Source organism: Hyalella azteca, unplaced genomic scaffold (assembly GCF_000764305.2).
Source record: "Hyalella azteca isolate HAZT.00-mixed unplaced genomic scaffold, Hazt_2.0.2 contig15353, whole genome shotgun sequence".
In the NCBI taxonomy this organism is placed as follows: Eukaryota; Metazoa; Arthropoda; class Malacostraca; order Amphipoda; family Hyalellidae; genus Hyalella; species Hyalella azteca.
Window position 1 is genome coordinate 1 of NW_025945209.1, and position 10,709 is coordinate 10,709.

The window sequence follows — 10,709 nt, forward strand, 5'->3', positions numbered from 1 at the left end:
TCAACCCCACCACCACCGATTGCTGCAGAAGAGGCTTCGCTCCCTCGTCCTTACCGCTCAGCGCTATCCCAGCTACGCTCGGGATACTGCAGCTCCCTTGCGTCCTACACCCACAGGGTCGGACGCTCCCTTAGCGCCGCTTGCCCGGAGTGCGGGGATCCCCTCCAATCCGTCCAGCACCTCTTCGCCTGCCCCGCCTTCCCCACATCCCTCAGCGTCTCATCTTTGTGGGACAACCCTGTGGAGTCGGCGACGTTCCTGGTCACCCTCCCTGCTTTCGCCCATCTTCCCCCTCTTCCGGCACCTCCCCTCCGACCACCACCAGAGCCTCCGCCCACGCGAGCGTGACGTTTTTGGCGCAAGAAACAACAACAACAACCATTACATAATACCATTGCATGCTACCATATTGTATAATACTATTGCATGATGCCATTGCATGCTACCATTGTATAATACTATAACGTGATGCCAGTTCAAGCTACCATAACCTGATACCATTATATTATACCATTATACGATACCATTGAACAATACCATTCCATGATACCATTCCTTGAAGCCATTATATGACACCATTACCAGATGCCATTAAATGATACCATTACAAGATACCATTACCTGATACCATTATATTATACCATTAAATGATACCATTTATTGAAGCCATTGCAAGATACTCGAAATTTTATCAATCATAAGATCATGGACTGCAAGAAAATCTGCTTGGAAAAAGCCATCTCATTCAATTTGAATCCAATTGGTTTATTCAATTCATAATCCATCCCTCCCGTTATTTTTACAGCTGCTAGACATACACTGAATTCAAAAATCTTACAATATTGCACTCTCTAATCATGTTCAATATGAAATATATTCTTGTTAATAGTGGATCTTTTTCACTGCATCAATATGTCCACCCCACACACATAAAAATACAGACTGCATTTTTGGAGGAAAATGTTTTCAAAAACAAAAAATGTCAAACCGAAGCCGGGATACAAAATATTCAACTCCTGAATTTTCATAAAGTTTCAATAATCAATCAGTCACTAGGCTGAGTTCTTTTGCCATCTATGTTTCATATATTTGCCCCATAAAGAAAACATATTCAATAAATAAATTGAATTTCACGAGAATGCCATCTTGGCTTATAAACACGGTTCATAATGCATTCAATAATTTTAAATATTGTTATGTGAGTCTGCCCTTAAACTCTTTTCATTAGTTACTTAACACCAACACGATTCCTCAAAGCAATAAAAAAAAATAAAAAATGTGCTATAAAATACTGCTGTAGATTGTGGAAGACCTGGCAATCCAAACTCTAGAGAACAAATTAATGTTCAGTTACCTGAAATACGAGTAACTGACATCAAATACTACGTAATAAATACAATACAAGTATAACAAGTAACAGAGGCAATATTACAGAGAATATTAAATGTCAACAATGTATGTTTCAGTGACCTAACATTACATACCAGCAGTGGTTTTAAGACGTTGAAACTTATTAATTATTAATAACTCGTATTAATACCGATAAATAAGTTTGATGCCAGACCTTTTAACACTTGAGCGTCATGCCAATACGAAGTTTATTTGTGTATAAACGAGGCCTAAAATATTTAATGAACATTATTTATATATAAATGATTCCTAAAACGTTAGAACAAATTGCAGGTGGTGGACACCGACTACGAGAACTACGCGTGCCTGTATTCGTGCCTGCAGAGGTTCACGTTCAAGGCAGAGTTCGTGTGGGTGCTGAGCCGTGCGCCTGTCGTCACGCAGAGCTTCGTGAGGCGCTGTCGTGAACTCATCACGACAGAGTCTGGCTTCGACTGGCGCAGGCTGCACATGGTCGAACAGGGAGAGGTCAGACAATAAACTTTTTATAATTGAATATAATTATGTTACTCTGGAAGATAAGTACTATTTAATTCTATTACAATTACTATTCTGTTCTATCATATAATGTTTTCAAATATTTGTAATTGTTATCGGTGATATAATCAATTATGAGCTGCCGTTAATAAAATTGATGTCTTCATATCTCCATTTGAAACACTTAGTCGAACGGACCATATTTTGAGAATCAACTTTCAGATTAATAATTTATCAAGTCCTGTACTCTATTGTTCCTGATTTCTTATAAGGCCAAGAAACTCGGATTTAATTGAGGAGCTTACATGAGAGATCTTCAATATATTAAATAATATTATTGCATAAATTTGCTCATTGCTTCAATCCTTCAGACCTGCCCGTACTGGGAAGACCATTTGCAGGAGCAAAGCAAAGAATCCCTGGAATCAAAAACAGAACTGCAAAATATGGTGAGTTTTTCTGTAGCTTTAAATGATCCAAATTGTGTACATATTTCCTGCGTTCATAAATTGTATTTTCTATGTATTTGATAGATTTTAGAGCAACTTCAAACTAAATCTGATATACTGAGTGGCCAATCTATGGTACTGTAAGGCAGGGTGGACAAGTCATTGATGGGAGCAGAAATTTGCGGGTTCAAAGCCTTGCAAGCTGCGAGAATTCAGCGAAATCCAGTATCGGCGATAGGCCGGAAATTACCTATTCAGAGCTCACTCTACAACTGATAATTCTTACTTCTGAACCTTGAGGTTGGTTTGTTATTTGTGCCACTTTCATTCACATATTTCTTGAAACTTAGACTCACTGTATGTAATTTTCTTATCATTTAACAGAAGCTAAATTATTTCTCACTTCTCGGAAACATTCTTCAAATTAATTTAAGAATTTTTCTGGGACATAAGAATTTGCCGCAATCAATAGCCAAGTCAACTGAAAATTTAATAGAAATAAATTTCTGAAGGTCAACGCCGTCGACGATGAGGTGAAGGCGATAATCAACGAAGAAATCGAATTTCAAGAGGACGACATTTTTTATTACCATTCATCATCTGGACCCCAAAATACCGGCTTTGATTTTAGACTCTTTTTTATCGCCATTGCAATCCTCTTTTTCTGAGATCTACTATTGTGCACCTAAAAATTCAAGTCTATATATAGTATTTCCTATTTCAAATATTCACTTCCCACGCCCGTATCAAATTTTCATTTTAATTTAATTATCAGTAGAGCGCACAACTGTCGTGCTGCGTGCAGCTTGAACATCAAAATTAAACGAACTGATAAAGCTTATAAAATATATTGATAATGGCATGATAGCTAACAAAAAAAATTATTTCGGGACCTCAAAAGCCAAATTCTTATGAGGCTTTGAATCACAGAAGGTGAAAGATTACAAGGCTAAGATAATGTTGAAATTATTAAGTGAAAAAGTAGTTGAAAATAATGAGTAATAAGTAGTTGTTTTTAATAAGTAGTTGTTATTACACAAACACGGGCCACAACGAAATATTTTTCGGCTTCAACATCGACCAATTTTTTCTATAATTTCCTCGAAGTTCACCATTGCATCAGAACAAAGCAAGTAAAAATAAAGCCCAAGTTCCAAAAGTTTCAAATTAGTATGATTGCACAAAACACCCACTGCACCGCACATATTGGTATCGCTGCAAGAACAAAGCAATATACAGTATATCTAAATTGTGTATCGGATTTTCAATCAATATTTGATGATTTTCTCACAAGAACGATAAAGATCGAGTTTATTACAATAAACTTGATCTTTACAGCCAACTGATACAATCAAATGGGAACAAAGTCAATCGATACAATGCAATTGACTGCAATTCTATCAATTTAAAAAGACTCAATCAAAGACGCAATCAAAGACACAATCAAAGTCACAATCAAAGATACAACCAAAGCTACAATCCTTATGAAGTTTGCAACATGAGATGAAAAATTCACAACTCTCCGTAAACTGTCGCCTCCTTCATCCAAGTTCATGGCTACCATGAAACTAAAGCCAAGTTGGAATTTCCCCCCGCGGGCAGAGCTAATTTGGACGCTGATTATCCTGATGTTCTGCACAGCTCAGCAGCGGCAAGCCTGCTGCTGATTATCCTGATGTTCTGCACAGCTCAGCAGCGACAAGCCTGCTGCTGATTATCCTGATGTTCTGCATAGCTCAGCAGCGACAAGCCTGCTGCTGATTATCCTGATGTTCTACACAGCTCAGCAGCGACAAGCCTGCTGCTGATTATCCTGATGTTCTACACAGCTCAGCAGCGGCAAGCCTGCTGCTGATTATCCTGATGTTCTGCACAGCTCAGCAGCGGCAAGCCTGCTGCTGATCATCAAATATTGTTGATATTAGAGAACCATTCAAATATTATAAAATCATCAAATATTGTTCTTGCAGCGATACCAATATGTGCGGTGCAGTTGGTTGGCGTTTTGTGCATTCATTCTAGTTTGAAACTTGCGCTCCATTTTTCATCACTTTGTTCTGATCCAATGACGAACAGCGAGGAAATTATAAAAAAAAATTTTGTCGATGTTGAAGCCGAAAAATATTTCATTGTGACCCGTGTTTGTGTAGATAAATAATTTCATTATTTTCAACTACTAATGTATTTCACCTAATAATTTCAACATTTTTCTTAGCCCTGTAATCTTTCACCTTCAGTGATTCAAAAGCCTCATAGAAATTTATCTATAAAGGTCACAAAATAATTTTTTAGCTATCATGCCATTATCAATATATTTTATAAGCTTTATCAGTTCGTTTAATTTTGATGTTCAAGCTGCACGCAGCACGACAGTTGTGCGCTCAATTATCCCTGATAAAGGCAAGAGGCAGGTTTCCTCCCAAAGACTTTATCTCAATGGAGTCTGAACTGTTATGTCTGCTTGCTTCTTTAGTTACAGGTCACGTGGCGACAATGGAAACGTGTTTATCGGTACCTCGTTTACCAACCCAATCTTAATGAGAGCATTAAAGTTTTTCTACATTTGATCATTATTGATACTTTGTTTATTCGCACAGGAACACGCAATACATAATAATAGAAAACATGATTTAAAATAAAAAATATTTCCATATGATGGATGGAACACAAGCGATAAAATTTTTTCAAGTATGATCGTTATTTTTATAAGTAAAGTACTGAATTTTAACGTTAACTCATTCATTTGATAGGAACTGTACAACAAGCAATTGATGTATTCAAAGAAATTAATTATTGTCTGTAGTATGATTTAAATATTGTAAGCATAGATATTCACATATTTTATAGAATATTTAATGGGAAATCGAATAACTTTGCGCCCTAATAAAATAAATACAAGTATCAACGGTGCACTAGAATTCCTTCCGAATCTGCGATGAGATTTTCACCTCCCAGACAAACTCCTCGGTATTATACGGAAAATCTTAAGGGCTGCCATTTGTAAGGTCAAGGAATCAATGAAATTGTTGCGAAATTATATTTATAATAGAACAAAACACACTGACAGATAAATATATTTGCCCATATTTATGTGCAGATAAATCTATTCCGAAGCTCTAGTAATTACTGATAATTAAATTAAAATGAAAATTTGATACGGGCGTGGGAAGTGAATATTTGAAATAGGAAATACTATATATAGACTTGAATTTTTAGGTGCACAATAGTAGATCTCAGAAAAAGAGGATTGCAATGGCGATAAAAAAGAGTCTAAAATCAAAGCCGGTATTTTGGGGTCCAGATGATGAATGGTAATAAAAAATGTCGTCCTCCTGAAATTCGATTTCTTCGTTGATTATCGCCTTCACCTCATCGTCGACGGCGTTTACCTTCAGAAATTTATTTATATTAAATTTTCAGTTGCATTGGCTATTGATTGCGGCAAATTCTTATGTCCCAGAAAAATTCTTAAATTATTTTGAGGAATGTTTCCGAGAAGTGAGAAATAATTTAGCTTCTGTTAAATGACAAGAAAATTACATACAGTGAGTCTAAGTTTCAAGAAATATGTGATTGAAAATGGTACAAATAAGAAAACAACTTCAAGGTTCAGAAGTAAGAATTAACAGTTGTAGAGTCAGCTCTGAATAGGTAATTTCCGGCCTATTGCATACTGGATTTCGCTGAATTCTCACATAGATTGGCCACTCAGTATATCAGATTTAGTTTGAAGTTGCTCTAAAATCTATCAAATACTTAGAAAATACAATTTATGAACGCAGGAAATATGTACACAATTTGGATCATTTAAAGCTACAGAAAAACTCACCATATTTTGTAGTTCTGTTTTTGATTCCAGGGATTCTTTGCTTTGCTCCTGCAAATGGTCTTCCCAGTACGGGCAGGTCTGAAGGATTGAAGCAATGAGCTAATTTATGCAATAATATTATTTATTATATCGAAGATCTCTCATGCAAGCTCCTCAATTAAATCCGAGTTTCTTGGCCATATAAGAAATCCGGCACAATAGAGTAAAGGACTTGATAAATGATTAATCTCAAAATTGATTCTCAAAATATGGTCCGTTCGACTAAGTGTTCCAAATGAAGATATGATGACATCAATTTTATTAACGGCAGCTCATAGTAATAGTAATAGTAATAGCGGTTCCAGCGTTTATTAGGCCATAGGTCTGTCGCCGATTCTGAACATCGCAGAACATCCACAGCTTGTTGCGGGATCGAACTTCGCAACTCACTGCTTCAATTTTTGCTTTTGCTTAACCGCCCGGCCTCCTCGCCGATTCTGACCAGAAACTGGCGCACAGAGCTGGGATCGAACCCGCGCCTCTCTGCGCCAATCTTGGTACTCTGAACTGTAACCACTGGGCCACCCAAGCAATTGATTATATCATCGATAACAAATACAAATATTTGAAAACATTATATGATAGAACGAAATAGTTACTGTAATAGAATTAAATAGTACTTATCTTCCAGAGTAACATAATTATATTCAATTATAAAAAGTTTATTGTCTGACCTCTCCCTGTTCGACCATGTGCAGCCTGCGCCAGTCGAAGCCAGACTCTGTCGTGATGAGTTCACGACAGCGCCTCACGAAGCTCTGCGTGACGACAGGCGCACGGCTCAGCACCCACACGAACTCTGCCTTGAACGTGAACCTCTGCAGGCACGAATACAGGCACGCGTAGTTCTCGTAGTCGGTGTCCACCACCTGCAATTTGTGCTAACATTTTAAGAATCATTTATATATAAATAATGTTCATTAGATATTTTAGATCTCATTTATTTTAGACCATTTAGACGCTCCAGTGTTAAAAGGACTGCTTCAAACACTTTATCGGTATTAATAAGTCTCATGGTCTTAAAACCACTACCGGTATATAATGTTAGTTCACTGCCACGCACATTGTTGACATTGAATTTGTTCTGTAATTTAGCCTCAGTTACTTGTTATATTTGTGTTGTATTTGACGTCAGTTACTCGTATTTCAGGTAAGTGGACATTTGTTCATTAAAGTTTGGATTGCCAGGTCTTCCATAATTTACAGCAGTACTTTATTGCTCGTTTTTTTTTTATTTTTTAATGCTCTGATGAATCATGTTGATATTGAATAACTAAAGAAATGAGTTTAACGGCGGACTCGTATCACAATATTTAAAATTGTTGAATGCATTATGAACCATGTTTATAAACCAAGATGACATTCTCGTGAAATGCTTTTATTTAATTTTTTGAATATGTTTTGTTTATGGAGCAAAACATATGAAACATAGATGGCAAAAGAATTCAGCCTAATGATTGAATTATTATCGAAACTTTATTAAAATTCAGGAGTGGAATATTTTGAATACTGATACTGGGTTGAGATTTTTTCGTTGTTCATAGCATTTTCCTCAAAACAAGCAGTCAGTATTTATATGTGTGTGTGGTGGGCGTTTTGAAGCAGTGAAAATGATCCAATATTAAGTAGAGTATATTTCATATTCAACCTGAGTAGAGAGTGAAATATTGTAGGATTTTTTTAATTCAGTTCATGTCTAGCAGATGTAAAAATAACGGGAGGGATGGATTCTGAATTAAATGAACCAATTGTATTCAAATTGAACCTAATGGCTATTTCTAAGCACATTTTCTCGCAGTCCAAGATCTTATCATTGATAAAATTCAGAGTATCTTGTACTGGTTTCAAGAAATGGTATCATGTAATAGTATAATGTAATGGTATCAGGTAATGGTAGCATGCAATGGCATCATGCAATAGTATTATACAATGGTAGCATGCAATGGTATTATGTAATGGTAGCATGCCATGGCATCACGTTATAGTATTATACAATAGTATCAGGAAATGGTATCATAAAATGAAAATAATGAATATGTGTTCACCGTGACGCCGATCTCTGGCCGTTCGTCCTGCGCTTGTATGACGAAAGTGTGGTAGTCATGGTCGACCAACTGCAGGTCTACCAGAGAGTGGATCACAGTTCGGTTGTCGGCGTAACCGCTTTTTCTGCTCGTGAATGTTCCATCTAACAAGAAGGACGGTATATAAAGTAGAATAATTGTAAATCGCAAGCAGAATATTCAGAAAGGCTGGTCGTTGACACCAATACATTTAGATCATCAACTGATATTGGTCAGACTGTAGATCATATTGACAGCGTGACTAAATTGCACTGAATGGCAGTGCATTCTATCAAATTGCCATAGAGAAAAGTGTGGATCAGAATTCACAATACTCACATACTGAACAAACGTAAAGATGAATTTAGATAGTGAATGTGCAGAACATTTTGCTGGGAGATCTATTTTATTGTAATATATTTGTGTGCAACCCTCTACCGCCGTAGGTCACTCTCCGGGAACATACAATCATCCGTAATATATTCTTTGTAACAACCTAAGGACGTTTGTACGCAACAGAGAACATTTTAAAGTTGCCGTACGTGGAAGCAGCCATCACTGCAAGTCATTTTGCGCTCACTGGAACGTATCCTTTCTGGAAAGTAGGCTTGTGACAATATTGCTCGTTACACATCTCAGGCGGTAGAGGGTTAATTCCAGACGATGATGTGTACAGTCTCACCGCTGGTAATGCTCGTGTAGTTGGTCGTGACGCAATGCTTGGCTGGGACAAACTCGTTGGGCACTTGCAGGATGACGTACCAGCGTTCCGAGTACTGCACACATATGAACTTCATGACTTCTGGGGGCACTCAATTTAATTCATATTAATACCTAGATCACTAAATTATAGCCTGAATGAGATGCAATCTCGATTTTATTCATCTTACCAACAAGTTTTAAACATGCAGTAGATTCGTGATTACATTCAGGTAAATGCTTACTCTTAGGTATAGTGCATAAAATTGATATATGAAGTTATAATGCATATACTTGAAATTTATATGTATAATCCATTTTCGTCAATATACAGAGGCATTATGAATTGAGTGACATAATAAGGCATTATTCATGTATATTGACATAATAAGGCATTATGAATTTGTGTGACGCATCGAGATATAACGCAAGCGCTCGCTACTGTAAACATTCAAGTCCGAGTTACAAAAGTTTCACGTGCTAACAAAAGGTACGAGCTAATGAGTTGTACAGACAATAACTGGCAGTAAATATTTCAATAAACATTAAAATTTTTATGAATTTTTACCATTGAAATCAGGAAATTATTAAAATAAAAATTTCACACTATACTAGCAATGAGTAAAACTACTCCAAATAAAAGACATAATCCTCATTCCTCTGACTTTTTCTATGTCAAATTCCGGCATCCGCGGAACGTCGGAGCAGAAACCGAGGTGGACGAAGCTGGGCATGATGGCGGCGCGGGCTTGCGACATCACAACACAAACGATCAGACTGAAATACAGCTTCATCATGTCTTTTATTTTATTTAGGATTCAATTTAATAATTATTCAAGTAATATATTTCATTGCTTATTTGCCGGAATTTTGCTCATTGAGTGGGAATTCACGCTATTTGGTTGTGGTGAAGTTTGAGCTTGTCTGGGATTTGATTAGAGGACGGGAACGTTATAAGTGCAATGTAATATAATAGGATCAAGTCTCACTCATAATTTAGATTTTAATAATAATGAATTCATGTGTTTCGTTAAGAATAATACGTATATTTGTTAAAGGTTTGTTTGTCAGAGTTTATAGCTTGATTAAATTTAGGGAAAGAGTTAAGAATATTAAGGATATGACATAAAAGAATGCATTCGTAGGACGTTGACGCTGAGAACTGACGCCTCGGATGACATGACACGACTCAAATGCATGCTGGACACCTGCTTATATGATGCTCTTTTATCTTGATATTTCTTTCGAGCAGATAATGATTTGTGTTAAGTGGATATTATGGTCAAGGTCTTTCGTCCAACACGTATAAAAAATATCAGCACGCGTCATTTGAAAGAAATAAATTGACAATATATGAGGTGAAACGCCTGTCAAACCGTTTTATCTTTCTTGTTCCCCCTACATTATTTGATGAAATATTCAGAACGGCGATTCATCTCTAAACGTTGACAAATAAATCTGAAGGAAAATTTATGTGTTACTAAAGCTTGAGCTCAAATATCTTGTCTTTCAAAGCTTTCAGTCAACAATTTATGAAACCTTAACTCGGCTAATTGAATATTTTCCAATACACGCTACACGATAAAGTTAAAATTCAGTAATTCAGTAATTTTAATTATCCAGATTTTCTGCACAGCTCAACAGCGGCAAGCCTGCTGCTGATTATCCTGATGTTCTGCACAGCTCAGCAGCGGCAAATCTACTGCTGATTAACCTGATGTTCTGTAACGCTCAGTAGCGGCA

General features: G+C 36.6%; 2 protein-coding genes across 2 annotated transcripts; one reads left to right on the forward strand and one right to left on the reverse strand.

Moving 5' to 3' along the window:
* Window positions 1-702: 702 nt before the first annotated feature.
* On the forward strand, window positions 703-3,104 carry LOC108674442 (crustacyanin-A1 subunit-like; the record flags this gene model as incomplete). Its single annotated transcript, XM_018162391.1, has 4 exons — window positions 703-783; window positions 1,688-1,878; window positions 2,259-2,336; window positions 2,849-3,104. Coding segments are annotated over 4 exons (506 nt in total), but the record flags the coding sequence as incomplete, so codon positions are not given.
* Window positions 3,105-5,367: 2,263 nt separating this feature from the next.
* LOC108674449 (crustacyanin-A2 subunit) lies at window positions 5,368-10,141 on the reverse strand. The gene is made up of 6 exons (XM_018162397.1): window positions 9,632-10,141; window positions 8,950-9,043; window positions 8,250-8,392; window positions 6,879-7,073; window positions 6,166-6,243; window positions 5,368-5,725 (listed from the first exon to the last, which is right to left on the reverse strand). Exons 1-6 carry the CDS (start codon window positions 9,761-9,763, stop codon window positions 5,570-5,572), a joined length of 798 nt encoding a protein of 265 aa, XP_018017886.1. The 5' UTR covers window positions 9,764-10,141; the 3' UTR covers window positions 5,368-5,569.
* Between the last annotated feature and the right edge of the window lie 568 nt (window positions 10,142-10,709).